Here is a 25,668-nt window from a genome sequence, read left to right on the forward strand (position 1 = left end):
AGTTCAGTGGTGCTCAGTGAAAGAGGGTGGGAGGGTGATTGGGACCCACAGACATTTATCAGGTGCCTTTTATACCCTAGTTAGGAGACAGCAAGGCTTCGGTGGGACCTCATGTGAGGAACCAAGAGCTATGTGCCATCAGAAGAGTCCTAACACATTACCGTAGGGTGCCAAGGAGCAAAAGGTCTAGGGAATGTTTATGGAGGGGGGCCTCCCTGAATGAGTAAAATTCGAACATTTAGAAAACAGGAGCAAATACATAGCCTGAGAGTTAGGGAGTGATGACTCGTTCAGCATTCATCCATCCATGCATTCAGGTGGTTCCATCTCACAGAAAGGATTTGAAATATGTTGCAGTTGAGTACAGCTAGAGCGAAGGGTATGCAGAGGGGAACTGTGGGATATGTACCAATTTGGAGGAGGCCTTGAGGCTGAGGGCTTTGCTCTGTGTTAGACAGGCAGTGGAGAAACACTGAGCATTGACTATAATTTGTAAAGATTGAGCAAGTGAAAGAGGGCATGAAGGCTTGGAGTTGAGCCATGCTGGAGATAGGCAGAGTGTTGGTGAGCATTAACTAGGATTGTGATAGTAGGAATGAAAAGAAAGGCCTCGATAGAAAGACTTGGAGTGGGAATGGAATTGACCATCAAGGGGTTGATTAGGCAGTGGACAAGTCAAACATAATCTTGAAGTAGGGAAACTGGAAAAGATGTTCCTGGAAAAATAATGAACTTGATTTTGAACTTGGGTTTAAGTTGCCTAAGCAGCTCCTAGGTATCTGTCTGAAAGTTGACAGCTTGTTTTTGTCATTCAAGTGAAGTTTAGCTACAGCCCAGCAGCCCTAGCAGGTGTAAGATCCAGAACCCGAAGGAACTCCACAGAAAGAACCTACGTCTGACAGGACGAGTGTATGTCTCCTCATGGTTGTGTGACCAGCGCTTAAAATGCTGGGCATGTGTGTTCTGGATACCTCACCAGATATGTTCCCACCCACCCTGCTGGTGGCTGCCACACTCCACTGTGACTTTGCAGAGCTCTTGGGCTGTTTCTGTTGCCCTTCTCCTCTACTGGATGACCACCTGCTGTGAGATTATACCTGGGTTCTCTGATGATAGCCCAAGGCACACCTAAGAAGTTTGTAAGGAAATCAGATAGCCAATAAGTTTTTCAAACTTGAATTAGATCTCTTTTCTGCCCAACACGACTATTCTTTGGTGCGCACTGTAGGAAAATTAGGTCCTTCCTGTGCTAAACTTAAACTCAATAGTAGTTGAGTGACTCCTTTTACTAATGGTGATTACAAATAGAGATCCAGAGTCATTTTAATCATGATTCTCTTTGCTTTATGTGTAATATCTACTTGAACGAAACTCTCCGAATTTCCACTTAGTGAACATTAGTTGATTTTATGGAGGTTTTTCTTTCAGTTTAGATTGCAAGGGAAAACACGTGTGCTTGCAGGGCGGAGCTCTGCGGTACACAGGAACTGTTTGCAAAGATAATTGTTGGGTGTGATTTATTTATTTTAGATTCTGAAGGCCTTCTCAAAACCAAGGAAAAGAATCAGAAGCTTTACAGTCGAGCACAACGGCACCAAGAGAAAAAGGAGAAGATTCAGAGGCATAATCGCAAACTTGGTGACCTGGTAGAAAAAAAGACCATTGACTTAAGAAGTCATTATGAGCGTCTGGCAAATCTTCGACGATCCCATATATTAGAGCTCACCTCTGTCATTTTTCCAATCGAGGAAGTAAAGACTGGTGTGAGGTACATTAAGCAAGTCTTTTGACTCCAGGAATAGATCAAGTTCCAAATACTTTTTAAAGTATGTCATTACCTCATTTATTGGGCCTTATTCTAGGGTCATTGGTTTTCCTGGTGATGGAACATAAGTCTTATCTGCTTCAACAAACAGTACGCACTGCACAGAGCTGGGGAGGCAGCCAGGCGAGGGGTGGGGCCCAGGCTTGTGTACTCTCCTGGAGCTTCTAGATGAGGTGCAGACTCACTCTTGATTAAGAACCATCTAATGGCTGGTAGTGGTGGCTCATGCCTATAATCCCAGCACTTTGGGAGGCCGAGGCAGGCGGATCACCTCAAGTCAGGAGTTTGAGACCAACCTGGCCAACATGGTGAAACCCTGCCTCTACTAAAAATACAAAAATTAGCCAGGCGTGGTGGCGCATGCCTGTAGTCCCAACCAGTTGGGAGGCTGAGGCAGGAGAATCACCTGAACCCGGAGGCCGAGGTCGCAGTGAGCTAAGATTGTGCCACTGCACTCCAGCCTGGGTGACAGAGCGAGACTCTGTCTCAAATAAACAAACAAAGAACCATCTGATGGGCGATATTGGGCCATTTATTCGTTGTGTGTTGTGGGGCATGTTCTTGGACCTCAAAATCTTGATTACCTTGTCTGATAAATGGAGATTTAAAAATGCCTTTTTCACAGAGAAATCATGACCAAATATATAAGAAAACATCTGGAGCTTGGGGTCTCCGATATGGTGGGCACTACATGTTGACTTAGGCTTTTCCTGGTGACTGCTGCTTATTGTGTTAACTGTTATCGAGCACTGAATACTGTGACTTTAGTCTTAGGCGGTAGTGCATGGATAACCTCTGGTGGGATGGACAGGACAGTGATTCCCCCATCTGGCTGTTCATCTGAGAAATAGAGGTTCCAGAGGGCACCCCTCCACCCTCCCAGTCCATCTTGTAATACTTCTGTATCTTTACACTTCCCTGATGCTGCTGCTGGTCAGCAGATTTGGAAACTACCACCGAAGGCTTCCATTTTATTCAACCACAAGCCACCAGACTGCTCTATTGAGGATTTTCCTGTCTCTTCTGACTGCTCTCACTCTCCAGCACCTTTTCCTGGAAACTGACACTCACTGGACTGTTGCTAGTTTCATAATTATTCTCTCCAGTCCGTCCTTTAGTCTGTTACCAGAGTTGGCTTCCTAAAAACCAAAAAGACTGACAGCTGCTTCCAGCTTGAGAAGCGGCTCTCTGGCTCTAAATATTTTGTCATTAGTAAGAGTTGGCAAATAGAAAAATAAAAAGGTAGATTCAAAATAGAGCAGAATAGAAAGTTTTTAGGAGACTAACAGCTGAGTGCAATGTGTGATCTTGGATCCTGAACCCCAAAAGAGATATTAGCAGGACAGTTGGAGAGAATTGAATAAGGTCTATAAATTAGTTAATAGTGTTGTAGCAGTGCTAATTATCTGGTTGTGATTATTGTGTAATATTTTCCTGAATTGATACTTTGGGGAAGTTGAGCAAAGTGTATACAGGGAAACTTTAAAATTCTTGCAACTTTTCTGTAAGGCTGACATTTTTTCAAAAAGAAAATACACGAAGAGAAAACGTGAAAAAAAAACTATTTCTGTGCTGTTTTAATATTTTATTTAGTGTATATTATTATATGCCATTAATTTTTTTTTAAAAGAAATTGGTGGTTTTAAAGTTATCCTTCTAATAAGGTTTCTTGTTTTCATTTCTCTCAACTTCTTGTGGGAGAAGGGAGACATAGCAGTACAGCTCATAACTGGCCACAGTCTTATCTGCGACAGGCGGTAGCAGTTATCTTACACGTATGTTGTGGCAGAAGGAAAGATATGAAGAACCCCTGGCCGAGAGGACAGAATCTAAATTTGGTGCAGCACAGAAGGCCCTTCCCAGTCTGCCTGCTTCCTACCTGCTTTCCCAGTACCATCTCCTGGCACTTCCCTTGTGCATCCCACACACCAGCCACACTGAACATCTCTGTTCCCCAGGCACACTATGTTCTTCCCCCTCAGTGCGTTTGTACCTGCTGTGACTTCTTATGGTGGGTTTGGTTTTTTTGCTTTTTTATTTGAGAGGGAGTTTTGAGAGGGAGTCTCATTCTGTTGCCCAGGCTGGAGCACAGTGGTGTGATCATAGCTCATTATAACCTTGAATTCCTGGGCTCAGGCAGTCCACCTGCCTTGACCTTCGAAAGTGCTGGAATTACAGGCATGAGCCATCATAGTGGCTTGTTGTTATTTTTTGTTGTTCTTGGTTTTTGTTTTTGTTTTTTTTTTTATTTTGAGATGGAGTCTCGCTCTGTCACCCAGGCTGGAGTGTAGTGGCATGATCTTGGCTCACTGCAACCTCTGCCTCCCAGGTTCAAGCAATTCTCCCGCCTTAGCCTCCCGAGTAGCTGGGATTACAGGCGCCCACCACCACACCTAGCTAATTTTTGTATTTTTAGTAGCAATGGCGTTTCACTCTGTTGGCCAGGCTGGTCTCGAATTCCTGACCTCAAGTGATCTGCCCACCTCAGCCTCCCAAAGTGCTGGGATTACAGATGTGAGTCTCACCGCACCTAGCCCTATTGTTTATTTTCTTTTTTTCCCCCCCCCGAATATTTTCGACCCTCGGTTATTTCGAGACATGGAACCTGTGAATACGGGGCTGGCTGTGGCATGGGAAGCATGCATAAGGCCCTTGTGCTGCACACTGAAGTACCATTGCTGGCTCGAGGAAAAGCACTTGAGAGACTGAGCTGCATGCTGAACTAGCTGCTGTTTTTGTGGGATGCTATTTTTACTTGAAAGAACAACAGAAAGACTTGAGTATTAAAGGGAGTTTTAAAAATGTAGAACAGTTTCACTCTTTACTAATTTTTTGTTTTGAAAAAGATTTTTTTCATAAAAATGTATAATAGGTTTATTGGTATTTTTGAATGAATTATTTATGTTTTTCTCAGTATTTCTACTTCAGTAAGTATCAGTAATCTAACCCATATAAACAAAAGTTCTTTGGGATTCCAAAGTGTTTTAAGCATGTAGAGAGGTGTTGAGACCAAGTAGTTTGAGAACCTAATATGTTCAGCCCTACCTCATGGTTCCATCTTCCTCACATACAGCTGGTTTGATCTTCCTCTCTGATGGCAAGCTCTTTTCTACCTATATTCCAGTTAAATTCCTGGCCAGGCATGGTGGCTCACAACTGAAATATTTGCACTTTGTCTGGTCACGGTAGCTCATGATTATAATCTCAGCACTTTCAGAGGATTGCTTGAGGCCAGGAGTTCACGACCAGCCTGGGCAACAAAGTGAGACCCCATCTCTACAAAAAAAATTGTTTTAAGTTAGCCAGATGTGGTAGGTACCTGTAGTCCCAGCTCCTTAGGAGGCTGAGGCAGGAGGATCTCTGGAGTCCAGGAGTCAAGGCTGCAGTGAGCTATGATTGCCTCTGTCACTGCGCTTCCTGTTGGGTAACAGAGTGACACCCATCTCTAAACATAAAAAATAAAAATGTAATGTAAAATTCCCGTGCTCATAGGCAGCTTTTCGATGTTCTAGCACGTCTCGCAGGTCTGTTGCATGCCCTTAAAACCCTCTCTCGAAATCCGTATGTGTCTTCCTACTTGTAGAGACCCCGCAGATGTGTCTTCAGAGAGTGACAGTGCCATGACCTCCAGCACTGTGAGCAAGCTCGCCGAAGCCCGGAGGACAACTTACCTCTCAGGACGATGGGTCTGTGACGACCACAACGGAGACACCAGCATCAGCATTACAGGGCCTTGGATTAGCCTCCCTAACAATGGGGACTACTCTGCCTACTACAGCTGGGTGGAGGAGAAGAAAACAACCCAGGGGCCTGGTGAGAAGCAGCATATCCTTTGAAATGTATATAGAGAGATAGTTATAGGTAAAATTGACATAACAAAATGAATAACTTTCAAGTGAACAATTCAGGGGCATTTAGTACATTCACAGCACTGTGTTCCCATCACCTCTGTGTTGTTTCAAAACATTTTGATCATCCCAGACAGAAACCCCATGGCATGAAAGTGTCACATTCCCCCACTCTCCCTTCCCCTCAGCTCCTGGCAGCCACACATCGCTTTCTGTGTCTGTAGATTTGCCTGTTCTGGGCAACTTATATAAATGGAATCACAGAATATATAGCTTTTTGTGTCAGACTTCTTTCACTTAGCATAATGTTTTCAAGGTTCATCCGCATGATATGTATAGTGTTTCATTCCTTTTCATGGTTGAATAATATTCCATTGTGTGGATAAGCCACATGTTGTTTATTCATCACTTGATGGACTGAAAACATTTTTTAGATGTCTCATCTTTTAGGGGTTAATATTGCCTTGTTTATGCAAGAAGACATTATTTAAAGAAGTATATTTCACCTGTTGAGACCCGTATTTTTAGAGTATAACTTTGTAACGTGTTTTAGTAGTCCTAAATGGAGATTGAAAGGCCCCGATGGAAAAACCCTTTAAGACCCCTGCAGTTTCTCTTTGGTGGAGAAAGATTGTTCATTTAGTCACTCAGTAAATATTTAGTGAGCTCATGCTTTGTGTTACGCACATTGCCGGGTGCTGGAGATAAAAAGGTGACCGAGACAGATGTGGCCCTTTGCCCTTCTCAGGGGAGAAAGGTAGGAAGCAAGTAAATGATCAAGGTGCTGTCCACTGAGTGGGTGCCGTGGAAGGAACTAGGGGAGCATCCTTGGGTGGGGTGGGGTACAGAGGAAGGGATGACTCTTCCGTAGGGTTGTCAGGAGAGGCCTTTCTGGGGAGGTGCCATTCAAGTTGGGCCTTTATTGTTTTGACATTACATTATCAGGTTCACGCAGGTCAGACTTTAATTTCATTTATGCTGGGTCTATTTAGGCCCATTTGCCCTGTTACATTGCTCTCAGCAAAAAAAAAAAAAAATACAAATAAGGGACTATGTCTGGTCATGGAGCATCTATTGAGTAAGCACTAAAACGTAACAGTGCTATCGTGATAAAATCATAAATGATAAACTCTTGGCTCATTAGTAGTTTTGCTGGAATTAAGGTTTTGTACGTGGTGGTTGTTTTCCTACTGCAGACATGGAGCAGAGTAACCCTGCCTACACCATCAGTGCTGCGCTGTGCTATGCAACTCAGCTGGTCAACATTCTGTCTCATATACTTGATGTAAATCTTCCCAAAAAGCTGTGCAACAGGCAAGTAATTGAAGGTGGTAATGTCATCTTTATCGTGGCTCTTTTGGGTTTCTATCTTGTCCATATTTATTCCAGTAAACCAAAAATAAGAATGTAAGTATTATCAAGACAAAGAAGGTCAGATTGAAATATTGAGATTAATTTCAAAAGCCTTATGTGCAGATTAGTTTCATTATCTTACAATTGTACATGAAGCCTTCGAGAAGGTCACAGAGAATATAAAGGGGAGTACCAGGATGTTCAGAGGGTTTGCTGCAGATCCTCATGTGTTAAATTGTAGCTGTTGAATTCTTTGGTTTGTTGTTGTTGTTGTTGTTGTTGTTGTTGTTGTTGTTTTGAGACAGTCTCGCTCTGTCGCCCAGGCCAGAGTGCAGTGGCACAATCTCTGCTCACTGCAACCTCCCCCTCACAGTTTCAGGCAATCCTCCCACCTCAGCCTGTTGCGTAGCTGGGTTACAGGCACCCACCACCACGCCTGGCTAATGTTTGTATTTTTAGGAGTGAGGGGTGTTTTGCCATGTTGGCCAGGCTGCTCTTGAACTCCTGACCTCAAGTGATCCGCCTGCCTTGGTCTCCCAAAGTGCTGGGATTACAGGTGAGCCACTGTGCCCTGCCCTGAATTCTTTTTGTTTGTTGTTGTTTTTTTCTTAATGAAAAACTCCCATGGTTTAAAATTCAAAACATTTATACAAAAACTAGCTGGGCGTGGTGGCCTGTGCCTGTAATCCCAGCAATTTGGAGGCTGAGGCAGGAGAATCCCTTGAACCTGGGAGCTGGAGGTTGCAGTGAGCCGAGATCACACCACTGCACTCCAGCCTGGGTGTCAGAGTGAGACTCCGTCTCAGAAGTAAATAAATAAAATTCAAAAAATTTAAAGATATACCGTCTACCCAGTTTGCACTACAACCTTCCTACTACCCTCCAGCTATCATTGCATTTCAAGCATATATAAACATATTATTACTGTCTTCTCCCACTTAAAAAAAATTCTTTTTAATTTTTTTTAAAAACTAAAAGTTTGCTTTCTTCTTTTTTCTTGAGACAGGGTCTCACTCTGTCGCCCAGGCTGGAGTGCAGTGGCGCTCTCTCAGCTCACTGCAACTTCCATCCCGCCCCAGGCCCAAGCGATCCTCGCACCTCAGCCTCCCGAGTAGCTGGGACTACAGCGCACGCTACCACACCTGGCTAATTTGTTTTGTATTTTTTTGTATGAGACAGGGTCTCCCTATGTTACCCAGGCTGGTCTTGAACTCCTGGGCTCAAGTGATCCGCCCTCCTCTGCCTCCCACAGTGCTGGGATTACAGGCATGAGCCACTGCACCCAGCCATCATCTTTCCCCTTTAAATAAACACAGATGGTAGTATGCTATACTGTGGTGTTATACACTGTGCTTTAAAAATTTTTAGTTATGTAACATTTATGAAGTACCTACTGTGTGCCAGCACTGGAGGATACATTGGTGACAAAAAAAATAATCCCTGCCCTCTTGGAGCTCACATTTTCATGGAGGGCCCAGCATAAATAGTAAACAAATCAACAGCACGTCACATGGCAGTAAGTTCTGTGGAGAACATTAAAACAGGATGAGAGGGCCAGGTATGGTGGCTCATGCCTGCCTGTAATCCCAGCACTTTGGGAGGCTGAGGCAGGAGGATCACTTAAGCTCAGGAGTTCGAGACCAGCCTGGGAAACATAGTGAGACCTTGTTGCTACTAAAAATAAAAAAAAATTAGCTGGGTGTGGTGACACACACCTGTAGTCCCAGCTACTCGGGAGGCTGAGGTGGGAGGATCACTTGAGCCCAGGAGATTGAGGCTACAGGCTGCAGTGAGCTGTGATCACGCCAGTGCACCCCAGCCTGGGTGACAGAGTGAGACCCTGCCTAAAAAACAAAAAAGGTAAGAGAAAGAGAATGTGGTGAGAGAGGGGCTTGCTGCGTTTGAGTGGGCAGGTGTGTGGTCATAGGGGAACTGAGGGAGGAAGGGAGTAAGCAGGCTGTGTGGACCCCTAAGGAAAGAGGCTGTGGGCAAAAAGAATGGCAGCTGCAAAGTCCTGGATAGAATAACGAGGGCAGAGAAGAAGATGGGGTGCAAATCTTGTGGGCCTCATAGGGCTGTTGTAAGCCTCTGACTGCCATTCTGCATAAAGCAGATGACAGTTGTATAGTTTACCTTTCTGTACAGGTGTCAAGATCTTACCAGTCTGCTGTTGATGCTTCAAGAAATAATCTTGTACATTTTTCATTTCATTAGTGTGCAGATATTTGTGTAGAATAAATGTCCTGAAGTGGAATTGCTTGGGCAAAGGGTATGTGCCTTCGTAACGTGTATAGGTGCAGTGTAATTGTTCTCTGAGGGGAATGGTGTTTTCTTAAAAAGTCCTTAAGTGCAATTTACTAAGGAGTCAAAGGGCACAGAGTATGTGCTATACCTAATTGTACTGTAAATGGAAATCTTAACATACAATTTTCTCAAAAAAATACAACTTTATAAATTGTATATTTGTTTTACAGTGAATTTTGTGGCGAAAATCTAAGCAAGCAGAAATTTACTCGAGCAGTGAAGAAACTGAATGCAAATATTCTTTACCTTTGTTTTTCTCAGGTATGAAAAATAGGTTGTGAACTAATTTTTACTTCGTTAAATAATTGAAAATATTAACCAATTCTTTTTTTTTTTTAGCATGTAAATTTAGATCAGTTACAACCACTGCATACCCTCAGGAATCTAATGTACCTGGTCAGCCCGAGCTCTGAACACCTAGGCAGGTAAGAAGGTATTTGTTGCTTTTCTCTAAGTGTTTTTGTGACTCCTGTTAGAGGAGTGGTATATTGGCATAGTAGAGTCGTGTTCCCTAATCCCAAACTCCTCAAACTGGACAAAAATTGCGGAGTCCCATACAGAAAGAAAGGTAATTATATTTGAACTTTTATGAGTTTTTTTCTGTAAACATGTCTTAGAAAAAATTAATATCAATCATTTTTAATACCTGAAGCACAGTCGAAGAACCCAAGTGTTGCTGGAGTGGTGCCTTTTTGTGCTCTCCCTGAAGGCCATGTCTTTGGATCTGCATCTATTTTTTTTTTTTTTTTTTTTTTTTTTTTTTGAGACGGAGTCTCGCTCTGTAGCCCAGGCTGGAGTGCAGTGGCCGGATCTCAGCTCACTGCAAGCTCCGCCTCCTGGGTTCACGCCATTCTCCTGCCTCAGCCTCCGGAGTAGCTGGGACTACAGGCACCCGCCACCTCACCCGGCTAGTTTTTTGTATTTTTTAGTAGAGACGGGGTTTCACCGTGTTAGCCAGGATGGTCTCGATCTCCTGACCTCGTGATCTGCCCGTCTCGGCCTCCCAAAGTGCTGGGATTACAGGCTTGAGCCATCGCGCCCGGCCGGATCTGCATCTGTTTCTTCTCCAGCCCTTCCTGGGCATAGACCCCTTTATAAAAAAGCTGGGAACTCCCTAGCCCTACCTAGTGTCTGCCCTGTTTCCCGCACATTTTCTTTTGCTCCTGCTCACTCCTTGTCCATCGTAACAATTCACAGTTTTCTTTTTTTTTGAGACGGGGTTTCATCCTGTCACCCAGGCTAGAGTGCAGTGGTGCAATCTCAGCTCACTGCAACCTCCACCTCCCAGGTTCAAGCGATTCTTCTGCCTCAGCCTCCCGAGTAGCTGGGATTACAAGTGCGCACCACCATGCCTGATTAATTTTTGTATTTTTAGTAGAGACAGGGTTTCACCATGTTGGCCAGGCTGGTCTCAAACTCCTGACCTTGGGTGATCCACCCGCTTCGGCCTCCCAAAGTGCTGGGATTACAGGCTTGAGCCGCCGTGCCCAGCTGCACAGTTTTCTTCTTATCACTGAGTCAATCTGATCACCATTTGTTGGCGACAAAAGGTACTAGAGGTGTAGGGGATGAACTGGTTTGAAATCAATTAGCTTAAAAACAGTTAAACAAAAAATATCAGCCAGGGCTGGTCTGTGACATCTTTTTATTCTCTCAGCCCACGAAAGCACGAACCATACGAGGCTTAGCTTTCATTCCATCCAGGCACCCTCGTGCTGGGTGTTTGCCCTTTTTTCCTTGCTCTTAGCAGTCTGTCCGTACATTTCTGCAGAGATGGGATATGGTTATATATTTACACTTTTGAAAGAGAACTCAAGGCAAATGGCGGGAAAGTTCTTTTGGGATTCCCTTCTGCATCATCCATCTACTGAAACCCAATGCATTAGGGGAGGCCTTGTCCTCTGACGCGTGTGCCTGGCTTCCCCCACGCAGCAGTTAACTTTCGGTGATAATCTGCCTTTAACCATTGTCTTATGCTTCCTTCCCCTCCCCACCTCAGACAGTTAACATTTCTGGGACATAGACTCCTTTGTAAAAAGCTGTGAACTCGCCAGGAAACTGCACATATACTTAGAATGTTGTGCCATTTTACAGGGAGTTCACACCTCTCACCCCTGATCCCTCATTGGTTCATGAGCCATGGAAATGTGAACATTAGAAATCCATCCCAGTTTTGATGGTTGGTTTCTGTGAGTTTACTCACCATCCTCTCTGTACCTTACCTGTAACGGGCTCAAATTAGGAAATTTATCCTTATTAATAAGAGCTAATATTTATTGGTCCACTCTATTGACACAGGGCCAACCTCTTTACTTGCCTTGGATATTATTCCTACTTTATAGACAGGAGAAACTGAAGCTTAGTATGGTCAAGTAACTCATGGCCATGGTCACAGAGCCAGTGCAAGTGGTGGAGCCGGGGTCTCAGCACACACCTGGCTGCCTCCACAGTCACAGATACTCATGCAGTTAACCAGTGTTTATTATTTCATCACATTGACAGATTAAAGAAGAAAAACCATAAAATCGAGCTGATAGATGCTGAAGAGAATTAAATAAAATGCAGCTCCCATTAATAATTAGGGGGAAAAATTACTAGCAAGTTAAAAGTAGATTATTACTAGTGGATATCTATCACAAACCTACAAGGAAAGTTATACTTAATGGCACATTTACATAGATATTGATGTAATTTATGTAATAGATTACATAGGAAAAAATCAAGGATGCCTACTGTCAGTGCTGTGTTAACAGCTCTGGAGGCCTTGCCAAGGCAAAGCATTTTTAAAAAGAAGTGAGGTGTATTTATATTGGAAAGAAAGAAACTAAGTTGGGATTATTGTAGATGGTATAATTATTGAACTGGATTCCCAAGAGAACTAAGAAACTATTTGAAGTGATAGTTCAAACCAGGCGGGGTGGCTCACACCTATAATCCCAGCTACTTGGGAGGCTGAAGTGGGAGGATCACTTGAGCCCAGGAGTTCAAGACCAGCCTGGGCAACATAGTGAGACTCCATCTCTACAAAAAGTAAAAAAAAAAAAATTTAGCCAGGCACAGTAATGCATGCCTGTAGTCCCAGCTACTCTGGAGGCTGAGGTGGGAGGATCACCTGAGTTGAAGAGTTCCAGGCTTGTACCACTGTACTCCAACCTGGATGACAGAATGAAACCCTGTCTCTTCAAAAAGAAAAAGATAAACATACAAAAAACAGTTGCTTTCTTGTGTGCCAACAGCAACCAGTTTGGAAATTTAATGGAAAAAGTATTCCTTTTATTGTAGCAGCAAAAACTGTAAATTCTATAGCAGTGATCTTAATAAAATATATGTAAAATGATTATAAAAATTATGAAGCTTATTTTTATTCCACATGTATTTTTTGAGTGGCTGCTACACACTATATGAGGAGTGGAGCTGAAAGAAAGCCACAGGTTACGATTTTCCAGGATGAGAAGGCTCAGTGTTGCAAAAGGGCTACTTCTCAAAAGGAAGACTGATCGTATTTCATGGAGCTTTGACAAGCTGATTCTAAAGTTCAACTAGAAGTATAGTCTGCAAGGAAGTTTTAAAAACTAATGAGGGATGGAGTTGGTCCATTTAAAACGTAGCATAAAGGTAATTAAAACAGAATGCTGTTAGCATGCAAATAGGTGGAGTGATTAGAGGAAGAGAATAGTCCCGAAACAGACTCTTATATATGTGGAAATATAATCTTATGATAGAGGAGGCGTTGAATCAGATAATGTTTCAATAGTGTTGGGCCAGTTGGGTATTCATATGGGGGGAAAGTTGAGTTCATACCACATTCTATATATAAAAATAAAATCCAGATGATATGAACAACCTTATTTTTAAAAAAATCTATAAAATAAGCCAAAGGACCGTGTTTTATAATGATAGGATGGTGAGAGAATTCCCAAGTAAGCCACAAAACCCAAAAACCATAAAGGAAAGGAGTTAGACATCTTCCTGTGTCAAAACTCTGAGTGTGTCTAGTGAAAGCTGCCATAAGCAAAGTTAAAAGACGTCATAGATAGGTTTCGCAACCTCTATAACAGACAACAGATTAAAATCTAAACAACTTAAGTCTTTCAAATCAGCACAGGAAAGACCAACAACCTATTAGAGAAATAGACAAAAGATTAAAACATGCAGCTCACACAAAAGATGAAGGTAGTCAGTATTCAAAGGAAAAAAATATTTAGGCTCAATCAAGAAGAACAAAAAAAAAAAAATGCAGCCAGGCACAGTGATACGTGCCTATAGTCCCAGCTACTTGGGAGGCTAAGGCAGGAGGATCACTTGAGCTCAGGAGTTGGAGGCTACAGTGAACTGTGATCACTTTTGTGAACAGCCACTGTACTTCAGCCTGGGCAACACAGTGAGACCCCCATCTCTTAAAAAAAAATTAATAAAAAATTTTAAATGCAATTCAAAACAAGTTTCCATTTGCAACCATCAGTTTGACAAAAATAGGAAGGAGCAGTGAATCCAGTGTTGCTGGTCGTTGGGGGGGAAAAGGCACGCATACTGGAGGTGAATTTTTGAAGCGGATCTGAGGTTTTCTGTAGGCCTACTCTTGAGTCAGGTTTTCCATTTAGAATTGCACACACAATTAGGCTGTGAGTCACATCTGAGTTTATGGCCAGAGGACAGGAAGTAGAACTTCAAAAGTCCCCTTTTCCCACCTGCTTCATCAGAATCAAAGTGTAAAGAAGATTGTTCATGGAACCTGGGTGGGATTTCCTGTTTCTACTCAGACTGGCAGAACCGAGGATTCTATTCTGAAAAGATAATTTTTTTTTTTTTTTGGGAAACAAATTTAAACTTACAGAAAAATTACAAAAAAATAAAAATAGGGCCAGGCATGGTGGCTCATGCCTGTAATCCCAGCACTTTGGGAGGCTGAGGTGGGTGGATCACTTGAGGTCAGGAGTTTGAGACCAGCCTGGCCAACATGGGAAACTGCATCTCTACTAAAAGTACTAAAATTATCCGGGCGTGGTGGCGGGTGCCTGTCATTCCAGTTACTTGGGAGGCTGAGGCAGGAAAATCGCTTGAACCCAGGAGGCGGAGGTTTCAGTGAGCTGAGATCATGCCACTACACTCTGGCCTGGGAAACAGAGTGAGACTCCGTCTCAAATTTAAAAAAAAAATTAATAAAAATAAAAATAGTACAGACACATATACCCTTACCCAGATTCTATTAATATTTTGCCCATTGCTTATCCTTTGTGCAGTCTCTGTATCCATAAATGCACATACTCCCACATATTTGAAATAGGATATATTGTAAAAGTGACTTTTACAAAGCCAGAAAGATCCTTTTGTTGCCTTAATTGGTAGAATACCTCCCTGCAGCACCATGAGAAAATGAGTATTCCTGGTTCAGGGCCTTGAAAAAAAGATATCCATTATTCAGCTAAACTAAAAATTAGGAAACTATTTTATAATCTTTATTCCTTAAAGACATTAAGCAAAATAGGACGAATTATTTTGCTCACTGGTTATGTGGGCTGTGTCTCTAGCTTGGGGTCTGGCGGGCAGGTGATGTGTCTCTAATCTAGAAGTGGTGGGAGAGAGGCATTGGGTGGAGAAACATCGCAGGGGCCTCTGCCACGACCCTCCTCCTGCTCTGTGGCTTCTCAGAGATGTAGGTTGATCGTTGGAACCAAAATTGTTCCATACGGGCTCCTTGAGGAGTCTTCCGTTCAGTCGCTTTTCATTGTACTAAGCTGAGCACCTGCTCCATGCCAGGTGAGTTTCTCCACGCAGAGAACTGGAGTCCACCAGGAACTCTGCCTGAAGGAAATGCCATTTCCTCCTCTCTGTCCCTTCCGCCTGCCTCCTGGGAAAACTAAGACCCCAGGATTAGAGAAGGCAGCATCAAAGAAGAAAACAGGCTGAGCCTTGGAGGGAAGAGGGAAGGAAGGAGCTGTGGTAAAAAGGAAGGAAGGAAGGGAGGGAGGGAGGATGGTGCGAGCTATGGATAAAGCTGACTGGGGAAGAAAGGGAGGGAGAGAGGAAGAAAGGAGGGGAATGAGGAAGGGAGGGAGGGAGAAAGGAGGGAAAGAAGGGAGGGAGAAAAGGAAAGAAGGAAGGGAGGGAGGAAGGGAGGAGCAAGCTGTGGTAAAAAGCTGACTGGGGCCTTTGGGGGATCCTGGGGAAACCAAGAGACTTAGCCTGGCAGTCAGTTTGGAGGCCCCCTGGACTGCACAGCTGAACAGAACAGAATCAGAGCATCTTGGGTTTAGTACAGGAGGGAGCCCAGGCAAAGAATTTAAATGGTGAACATTTTTAGTGGGTGCGTGCCAGAAGGAGAGAGAGGCAGCTCTCCAGCAAGAGGAGGCAGGTGGGAAGTGGTGGTGATAAGGTGAGGACCTGGGCCAGAGTGACAAATTGAGAATGGAAAGGGGGCTTATTTAATAACAGGTAGCCCTGGTGACCTCAGACACAGAGCAGGATGGGGGAGAGGAGGAATCTCAGCCAGCTAAAATTTTGAGACTGGTTCAGATATCTGGGATGAACCTGAGGGTTTAGTAACCAGACGATATTTGGGAGTGGCGCTAGGAGAGGAATCTGAAAAGATGGCTTTAGAGTAGAACTGTTTGCCAAGGAAAAGAAAAAGGGGAGAAAAGAAATGAAGTGCAAGGAGAAATGTGAGGATACAGAAAAGAGTGCTCGGAGCTAAAAACTGTGCAGTGGCCATTAGTTTGCTGGCAGAGCAATTCAAGGGGCAGTAGGAGGTTCTACTCCCTTCACCCTTGCAAAATACTGACTTCTGGGCAGGGTGGGGCCTAGTAAACTTGGAAGCCCCCTAGTCTGAGGGGCTTTTTGTTTTGTTTGTTTGTTTGAGACAGAGTCCCGCTCTGTCGCCCAGGCTGGAGTGCAGTGGCGCAACCTCAGCTCACTGCAAGCTCCGCCTCTGGGGTTCACGCTGTTCTCCTGCCTCAGCCTCCCGAGTAGCTGGGACTACAGGCGCCCGCCACCACGCCCGGCTAACTTTTTGTATTTTTAGTAGAGACGGGGTTTCACCATGTTAGCCAGGATGATCTCGCCCTCCTGACCCTGTGATCCACCCGCCTCAGCCTCCCAAAGTGCTGGGATTATAGGCGTGAGCCACCACACCCATGAGCCACCGCGCCTGGCCTGATGGACTCTTTGAACATGTAAATCGCTCACTGGATACCAAGTGGGAAACCCCATGGCATATCTTCCAATGTAATCACTAAAGCCCTAAAAACAGTCCCTGGAGCATAAATGATAGCTATTATTACTACTTTACCCAGCTGGGAAGCACAGGTGTCTGGGAGGAATGAGGGCTGCTTGCTTCTGTAAAAAGTGAGTCAAAGGTGCAGACCTGGTGAGGTGTGTTGGAGGCCAGTACTAGCCGTTCATCATTGTGAAGGCTGTGAAGAATTTGGGACCATAGGCTGAAATGTCAGGCTGTACAACTCTAGACTCTCATTTCTGCCTGCTATTTATTTTGACCTCTCCTTTTGTTCCCCAAAGTTGTTATCAGTGAAACCCTTAAATGAACCAAGGCTTATCTTGGGGGCAGCAGCAGGGAGATAGTGGCACCTTGGTCCCACCCTGTAGCTGGTTGCAGGGCAGTTCCCTGGAAGGCAGTGGGTGGGGGTGGCTGCCTACAGGGAGGACATGCAGCCTGGTTGCCCTGGAGCCAGAGCTGAGGGGCATTTGAAAGGGAGGGAAAAAGAAGCAGAAAGGTGGCCGGGCACGGTGGCTCACGCCTGTTTTAATCCCAGCACTTTGGGAGGTGGAGGTGGGTGGATCACTTGAGATCAGGAGTTCAAGACCAGCCTGGCCAACATGGTGAAACCCCGTCTCTACTAAAACTACAAAAATTAGATGGGCGTGGTGGCTTACACCTGTAATCCCAGCTACTCAGGAGGTTGAGGCAGGAGAATCGCTTAAACCTGGGAGGTGGAGGCTGCAGTGAGTCGAGACTGTGCCACTACACTCCAGCCTGGCAACAGAACAAGACTCTGTCTCAGTAAAAAAAGAAATGCAGAAAGACTTCTGAGGTTTGCTGACTCAGTTCCCTGTGCTGAGGTGCCAGCAAAGAGGATGAGGCCTAAGAAAGGGTAATAGGACTTGGCAGTGAGGGTGTCATTAGGGACCTTTGAGAAATAGAAATTGTTTTCTCCTGAAATATGGTGCAGAAATATACAACATTGCCTCTGAATGTATTCTAAACAGTTGTGCCTCATTCTGTGCTACAAATGTGTCCTAGAAAATTGTGGTGATATTTTTAAACATGTACAGGAGGCCACTGAGTCGTCTTTGTATACCATTTATTACTTACTACACTAAATAATATCCAGAGTATACATCAAGTGGCTTTTTGTTAGAATTGTCTCATTGGAGTGCCCTGTATTTACTTCATAGACAGTGCAGTTCTTTACAACAGGAAGTCAGACTTAGGACCAACATGGGCCATCTCAGTGAAGAGGTTTTTTTCCTATGCAGGGTCATCACCAATTAAGTAGGTAGACTTGTGGGAAATTGTGGTATCATGATTTTATTTAAAACATGGATGGAGATTATTTGGGTAAAGGAAAACGCAATCGTATGTCCACACGGAGCGCTGCACAGACTTGGGGAATGAACGCAGCATGCGGCACGCCTCATCCCCTCAGGTGGGCCTTCGGGAAGACGGCATGTTTTCTGGTGTTGAGAATGGCGGTTATCCTAAAGAGACCCTCATTGTCTGCACACAGGTCAGGGCCCTTTGAAGTACGAGCAGACCTTGAGGAGTCCATGGAATTTGTGGATCCCGGAGTTGCTGGAGAATCAGATGAGAGCGGAGACGAGCGCGTCAGCGATGAAGAAACCGACCTGGGCACAGACTGGGAGAACCTGCCTAGTCCCCGGTTTTGTGATATCCCGTCCCAGTCCGTGGAAGTCTCCCAGAGTCAGAGCACCCAGGCATCCCCACCCATCGCGAGCAGCAGTGCAGGTGGGATGATCTCCTCTGCAGCAGCCTCGGTGACCTCCTGGTTTAAAGCTTACACTGGACACCGTTAATGAGCATGGACCAAAACATGCCAAATCTGCATCAAGAAAGTTCTTCTCCCACTACACTCTAGTAAACATTATCTGTTTAAGTTAAGATAGTGCCTGGAACAAAGGTTAAAGTGTTTCTTTTTTTTTAAGCAGGGAGACAAACATTTCTATTTGTCAAGTAGCCTGTGATGGTGACCAATATGCTTATGATACTTAATAGAACAGGGGTTGAAGGTCTTTCTGCCCAGACCAGTGTTGGTGGAAGGAGGACCTGTGCGTGTGGCCAGTTCTGCCAAGGAAGCAATTGATTTGGGTTTCCTCTGGGCCCAGGCCACCAGGCCCACAGACCTGGGTCAGTGCGCTGGTCCTTGCGGTGCTGAGACTGTTCCTGACACTAAGTTTTAGGGGTTGGTTGAATCACAAGAGGTGATTCTTGATTATTAGGACATGAAAGATAAAAGCTCTTTAATAAAGAGTTTTTCTGCCATTGATTTTTTTGTACGGAGAAGCAGCAGGCAATGTGAAATGATTTCTTTATAATTTGGTCCTTTAATTTTGTTTGGGAGGGGTGAGTTACACGTATTGCATTCATGCTGCTCTGTCGTAGTTTGTCAGACATTTCTGTTTTTCTTTGCCCCACACACCAAAGAAAATTAAAGTCTTTTTCTTTAGGACCCACATCCATAAATGGAAGAAATCCTGGCTGCAATAATGTCCTAGAGGGTTTTTAACTATTTTCTTGTATTCTGAGGGGAATTAAGCCTATTCTTACCTAGTTGATTGAAGTCCTGCCATCTACACTATGAGCATTTTGAAATTGAACTTATCCTCTCTGGGTGAAAATAAGTCATGAAGGTCATTCCCTTATGTAAGCTCAGTGCCTGCCTGGGCACAGGGGAAAAGCCACTTAGTTCAGTGGCCTCTGGTCATTTTTGTGGTGTCCAGTTTCTTTCTGTGGGATTGAGTAGGTGGCAGGTGTTTTCAGGGGAAACCATCCTGCTTGTTTCCCTGAACCCTTTGTCGCTCTGAGAACACAGCTTTGCTCAGAAATGTAGTGCAGATCCTTACGGCTTGATGCTGCTCTGCTCTGTTCTGGGGAAAGCACAATATAAAGAATTTCTCAGCTGGGCACGGTGGCTCACGCCTGTAATCCCAGCACTTTGAGAGGCCGAGGTGGGCAGATCACCTGAGGTCAGGAGTTTGAGACCAGCCTGGCCAACATGGTGAAACCCCGTTTCTACTAAAAATACAAAAAATTACCGGGCGTGGTGGCGCACGCCTGTAATCTCAGCTACTTGGGAGGCTGCGGCAGAATCGCTTGAACCGGAAGGCAGAGGTTGCAGTGAGCCGAGATGGTGCCACTGCACTCCAGCTTGGGCAACGAGAGCGAAACTCCGTCTCAAAAGGATTTCCCTCACCAGGAGATCATTTTCAGGTCATGTGTCTTGTCATTCTTTTAGTGACAATCTTATAGGAAAACTATAATGAGAGAGGCATTATGTACAAATACGTAAGTAGTTTTTTATTTTTAATAACTGCAAAAAAAAAAATCCTGTGTAACAACTACCCAAAGAAATCCTATGGAAGATTCCTAAAAGGCATTAGTACCATGTTGTATGTGATTGGCATGATAGCACCTCATAAATCATTCAGAGGCTTGCCATGCCCCAGCTTCTTTTCTCATCATCACAATTATAGTTGATACTTTGCCTCCAAGTCCGAGGTGCTATGTAGCTTTTGCTAATGGTATATTTGGTGTTTGGTATAGTTTTGGGTAGAGTTGCAAAAGGGAGTTTATTTCTATCTGGTAGTCACAAATTCCTTGGCGCTATGAATTTTCCGTGAAAGGAAGAAGTAGGCTTTTCTTGTGGGTGTTTTTGTTTGTTTGTTTTGGAGACAGAGTCTCGCTCAGCTGCCCAGGCTGGAGTGAGTGGTGCCATCTCGGCTCACTACAACCACCATTTCCTGGGTTCAAGCAATTCTCCCATCTCAACCTCCCGAGTCACTGGGATTATAGGCACCCGCCATTATGCCCGGCTAATTTTTGTATTTTAGTAGAGACGGGGTTTCACCATGTTGGCCAGGCTGGTCTTGAACTCCTGACTTCAGGTGATCCGCTTGCCTCGGCCTCCCAAAGTGCTAGGATTACAGACGTGAGCCACCATGCCCGGGCCCTTGTGGGTTCTTCGACACTGCTGGGATCTCTGTTTTAAGTGCTCAGCTTCATGATTGCTGGGCTTCCATTTTCCCATCCAGTTCTGGAGTTCATAGAGAGTGAAGATGGTGGATTTGAACAGATACCAAATAAACACGATCTTGTAAGAGTTGTCTAGCTACCTAAAACCCTCAGAAGAGCTTAGTCTCACCAGTTGTAAGAGTGGGATTTGGAGCTTGGTGGTGATTGACTTCAGTTGAGAGATACGCAATCGTAGTGGTTTTCTTAAGCCTCTTATGAAACCATGAATGTGAGATGAAGCTAAAGAATAGAATCCAGAGATCAAACTCATCTAGAGTACTTCAACAAAATTTACAAATGTGGGAACTTTAGGGATAGGATATATTTTGTTGTTGTTAATATCAACTAGAGGCACTTTATGTAGGGTTAAGTGATCAAACCCTTTTGTGGTTTTGAACACCAACATACTGGCTTACACCTGCTGAAATATTTTGGGTTTCATTATTTTGCACTGGATCCACCCTGTAAATACTCTTAAGTATACATTTCAACCACTGTTTTTTCTACTCTTTTTGCTGCTCATTAAAATCTTTCATGTAGGTGCCAGAACCATATGTAAACAGCTTTTTTAAAAATTGAAGCTGGTATTTTTTTTAAACAAAAAGCCATAGAACTGGGTCATGTTTTCCATTTTAAAATGATTTATTGAAACAAGGTAATACTAATAAAAACCCACAGGCACCAAACAGGCTGCTTAAAATGGTCTGTTAAAGACATTTTTTGATAATGGAATATAACTAAGAAAAGTTTTGCACATCTGTAAGGGGGGAAAACAGTGTATCACCATTGGGTAGAGTGGATGGGACTCATGTAAGGACTCACATCATTTGGGGAAGAGCATTCAGTGGCCTGCTGTTAGAGGACTGGTGTCCGAGGATCTCACAGTATCATACTGCAGGAATTCCCCATTGCTCTGCAACTTCTAAACCAGTTTGAGTCATACAAATGTTTTCTAAACTTTTATTGTATTACTGCAATAAATCTTTTAACTGTACTTTGCTAATGTGTATGTCTTTTTCAAACTCTTTTCATTTCCACTGCTACATTAAGGGTAGCAAGAATGAGATTGAACCCTTTACAAATTATAGAAGAAGTTTGTAGAATTTTTTTGCCAGGTAAGAAAAAACGTTAATATGTTTTTTAAAATTATGGATCATGGTGGTATTAATAATGATCTCTCCCAAGCTGAGAAGCTGGTTGCATACTTTCCCTAAAGACGTGTTTTTCTTTGGTCGCCATCATTTGTTGCATGTGACCTACAATGACCTGGTTTTGTGCAACAGACCCCCGGGAGAGGGGAGAGGGGGCCTCTAGGATGCCCACATGGAACCTGCCCAGACTTTCTTCAGGACAAGAGGAAAAGGGAAATGTTAGAGGGAACCACTCAGAGGCCTGAGTAGCTTTGGAGGATCCCTCCCCGACCCAACACCCCTTCTCTTTTATAACTAATTTCTCCCAGGTGGGTAGTCGGTGGTGCCCTTCAGCTTAGATGATTGGAGAGAAGGACCACCTGCAGGTGGTGGAGAGACACCAAGAGTGACTGCTGTGGAAGAGCCGGGCCAGCCGGGATACCCCCAGGAGCTATTGCCATGGTCACACTGCCCCTTTATCTGGAATAGAAGGCTGGCAGGCAACAGGAGGAAATAGGCAAGGAAACGGAAGGGTTCTCGAACAGCGTGTGTGCTTCGGTGGCACTGTCCTTCAGTCTTTCCAGGCAGCGGTTTAAAGCATGCTCCCATCTGGTGTTTAAAAGGAGATCTCTCCATCCCGAGTTACATCATGATTGATGCAGGAATCAGATTGAAACAGATTGGGAGGAATTAAGGATAACTTTGTCATTGGTAGTGGGGAGATTATTTAAAAGTTGCATCAATAAAATGTACCAGAAAACTTGAAACTGGACTCTTGGGCAAGCCATCCGCACCTCAGCCTTGAAACTCTCAATGAGGAAAACCACCACCAGCCGACCTGGTGAGAAAATACACTGGAACGAGTTCACAGTCTGCTTAGATAGTTGAAGTGAATTTTTTTTAGGGCTGGGCACAGTGGTTCATGCCTGTAATCCCAGGACTTTAGGAGGCCAAAGGCAGGATTGGTTGAGCTCAGGAGTTCAAGGCCAACCTGCGCACCATAGTGGGACCCCCATTTCTTTTTTTTTTTTTTCTTTTTGAGATGGAGTCTTGCTCTGTCGCTCACTGCAAGCTCTGCCTCCTGGGTTCATGCCATTCTGTCTCAGCCTTCCAAGTAGCTGGGACTGCAGGCGTCCGCCACCACGCCTGGCTTTTTTTTTTTTTTTTTAGTAGAGGTGGGGGTTTCACCATGTTAGCCAGGATGGTCTCGATCTCCCGACCTCCTGATCTGCCTGCCTCGGCCTCCTGAAGTGCTGGGATTACAGGCATGAGCCACCGCGCCCAGCTGGTGAGACCCCATTTCTACAAAAATTTAAAAACTAGCCAGGCGTGGTGATGTGCATCAGTGGTCCCAGCTACTCAGGAGGTTGAGCTGGGATGAGTCTGGGATGTTGAGGCTGCAGTGAGCTGTGATTGTACACTCACTGGGTGACAGAGTGAGACCTTGTCTCAAAAAAAAAAAAAAAGAAAGAAAGAAACCAGGTGCAGTGGTTCACACCTGTAATCCCAGCACTTTGGGAAGCGGAGACGGGCAGATCACCTGAGGTCAGGAGTTCGAAACCAGCCTGGCCAACATGGCAAAACCCCATCTCTACTAAAAATACAAAAGAAAATTAGCCAGGTGTGGTGGTGCATGCCTGTAATCTCAACTACTCAAGAGGCTGAGGTGGCAGAATCGCATGAAACTAGGAGGTGGAGGTTGCAGTGAGCTGAGATCGTGCCACTGCATGCCAGCCTGGGCAACAGAGCAAGACTCCATCTCAAAACAACAACAACAAAAACCCCCAGAAACCACCAGTGGGATAATCTTTCCTCCAAGAAAGAGGATAGTAAACTAACAAGAGTTATATCAATGACTTCTTTGTTGTGCCTTTTGTAGGGAGGAGTGAGAGATACTCTGGTGATGGGAGGGATCTAAAAGAGCCTTTGAATGAATGCTCCCCTTTAAAAAGTGAGAAAATTAGCTGGGTGTGGTGGCTCACACCTGTAATCCCAGCACTTTGGGAGGCTGAGGCAGGCAGATCACCTGAGGTCAGGAGTTCGAGACCAGTCTGACCAACATGGAGAAACCTGGTCTCTACTAAAAATACAAAATTAGCCGGGAGTGATGGCGCATGCCTGTAATCCCAGCTACTCAGGAGGCTACGGCAGGAGAATCGCTTGAACCCGGGAGGCAGAGGTTGCAGTGTGCCGAGATCAAGATCACATCATTGCACTCCAGCCTGTGCAACAAGAGTGAAACTCTGTCTCAAAAAAAAAAAAAAAAATTGCAGAAGGTATTTGATGACACTAGTTAAGTGTTGAAAATGGGCTAGAGCCAGTTGAGTAAAAAAAAAAAAAACTCAGAGGCATTAAGGAGTGTCCAATCTTTTGGCTTCTGTGGGCCACATTGGAAGAATTGTCTTGGGTCACACATAAAATACACTAATAATAGCTGATGAGCTATTTTAAAACACTGCAAAAAATCTCATGATGTTCTAAGGAAGTTTACAAATTTGTGTTGGGCCATATTCAAAGCCATCGTGGGCCGCATGCAGCTCATGGGCCACGAGTTGGACAAGCTTGCATTAAAGAGTCTTGTGGGCTGGGGAGATGAAGGTGGGTGGATCACCTGAGGTCAGGAGTTTGAGACCAGCCTGACCAACATGGTGAAACCGCATCTTTACTAAAAATACAAAAATTAGCTGGGTGTGGTGGTGGGCACCTGTAATCCCAGCTACTCAGGAAGCTGAGATGCGAAGATCATGTAAACCCGCGAGGCTGAGGTTGGAGTGAGCCAAGATCATGCCACTGCACTCTAGCCTGGATGAAAGAGCAGACTCTATCTCAAAAAAAGAAAAGGCCAGGCTTGGTGGCTCATGCCTGTAATCCCAGCACTTTGGGAGGCCAAGGTGGGTGGATCACCTGAGCTCAGGAGTTCAAGACCAGTCTGGCCAACATCATGAAACCCCGTCTCAACTAGAAATACAAAAAAAAAAAAAAAAAAAAATTAGCCAGGAGTGGTGGTGTGTTCCTGTAATCCCAGCTACTCAGGAGTCTGAGGCGGGAGAATCACTTGAAACAAGGAGGCGGAGGTTGCAGTGAGCTGAGATTGTGCCATTACACTCCAGCCTGGGCAACAAGAGCGAAACTGTCTCAAAATAAATAAATAAATAAATAAATAAATAAATAAATAAATAAGTAAATAAGTAAAAAGAGAAAAGAAAGGGTCCTGTGGCTTTGATACCTCCAGATCCATATCAGATTGTTCCTGACCTCGCCCTCCCTTTGGGTGTGACATTTTAGCATTTACTATATGGCTTCAGAAGGCACCTGGATTTTGAGGAAAGAACTTTCCTACGCTTTCCAGCAGCTTACTTCCCTAATTTAAAAAAAAAAAAAAAATTGTCAAGACAGCATTTCTGGAGCGTAAGTATGTTGCTCTCAATTTGGAATGAAAAGTGCCAAGTGGTTTGATGGTAGATGGAATAGAGAGACCTCCCAACCCAAGGCTGATGAAAGAATGATAGGAACAGAGAGTAACTTTTGTGGTCAGCAGTTTCACAGTTGCATTCAAAATAAAGAGGACTAAGTCTAGTATCCACAGGAGGAAATAGCTGTTTTCTGGTTCAGGGGCCATTGGTACTGGCTTAAAGGAGTTCTGCTACTCCTTTGAGACATTTTACATTCTTTTTGCCTTAATCCAGGCATACCTTGTTTTATTGCGGTTTGCTTTGTCGCACCTCTCAGTGGGTTTTTCACAAATTGTGATAACTCTGCGTTGAGCAAGTCATCAGCGCCATTTTTCCAACGGCATGTGCCCACTTCATCATGTCTGACATTTCAGTAATTCTCACAATATTTCAAATCTCTTCATTGTATCTGTTACGGTGATCAGTGATCTTTGATGCTACTGTTGTAATTATTTTGGGGGTCCATGGTCTGTCTGTATAAGAGAGCAAACTT

General features: G+C 44.3%; 2 protein-coding genes across 5 annotated transcripts in view; one reads left to right on the forward strand and one right to left on the reverse strand.

The window, feature by feature from the left end:
* LOC105473586 (autophagy related 14) overlaps positions 1 to 21,587 on the forward strand; it is a 47,801-nt gene extending 26,214 nt beyond the window's left edge. The window contains exons 5-10 of the mRNA XM_071100136.1: positions 1,531 to 1,768; positions 5,409 to 5,638; positions 6,870 to 6,987; positions 9,501 to 9,591; positions 9,670 to 9,755; positions 18,072 to 21,587. Coding sequence (XP_070956237.1) covers positions 1,531 to 1,768; positions 5,409 to 5,638; positions 6,870 to 6,987; positions 9,501 to 9,591; positions 9,670 to 9,755; positions 18,072 to 18,378 — 1,070 coding nt within the window. The 3' untranslated portion in view covers positions 18,379 to 21,587. The remainder of the gene's footprint in view (positions 1 to 1,530; positions 1,769 to 5,408; positions 5,639 to 6,869; positions 6,988 to 9,500; positions 9,592 to 9,669; positions 9,756 to 18,071) is intronic.
* Positions 17,857 to 25,668, reverse strand: part of LOC105473584 (F-box protein 34) — a 131,705-nt gene continuing 123,893 nt past the window's right edge. For 2 of the 4 annotated variants that reach the window (XR_011625863.1, XR_011625862.1), the window contains one exon: positions 17,857 to 18,136. The gene's annotated coding sequence lies outside the window, so the exon portion shown is untranslated. Of the gene's footprint in view, positions 25,649 to 25,668 lie in introns of all 4 variants that reach the window. The other 2 variants (XR_011625860.1, XR_011625861.1) reach the window with 1 other exon arrangement.

Source organism: Macaca nemestrina, chromosome 7 (assembly GCF_043159975.1).
Source record: "Macaca nemestrina isolate mMacNem1 chromosome 7, mMacNem.hap1, whole genome shotgun sequence".
NCBI lineage: Eukaryota > Metazoa > Chordata > Mammalia > Primates > Cercopithecidae > Macaca > Macaca nemestrina.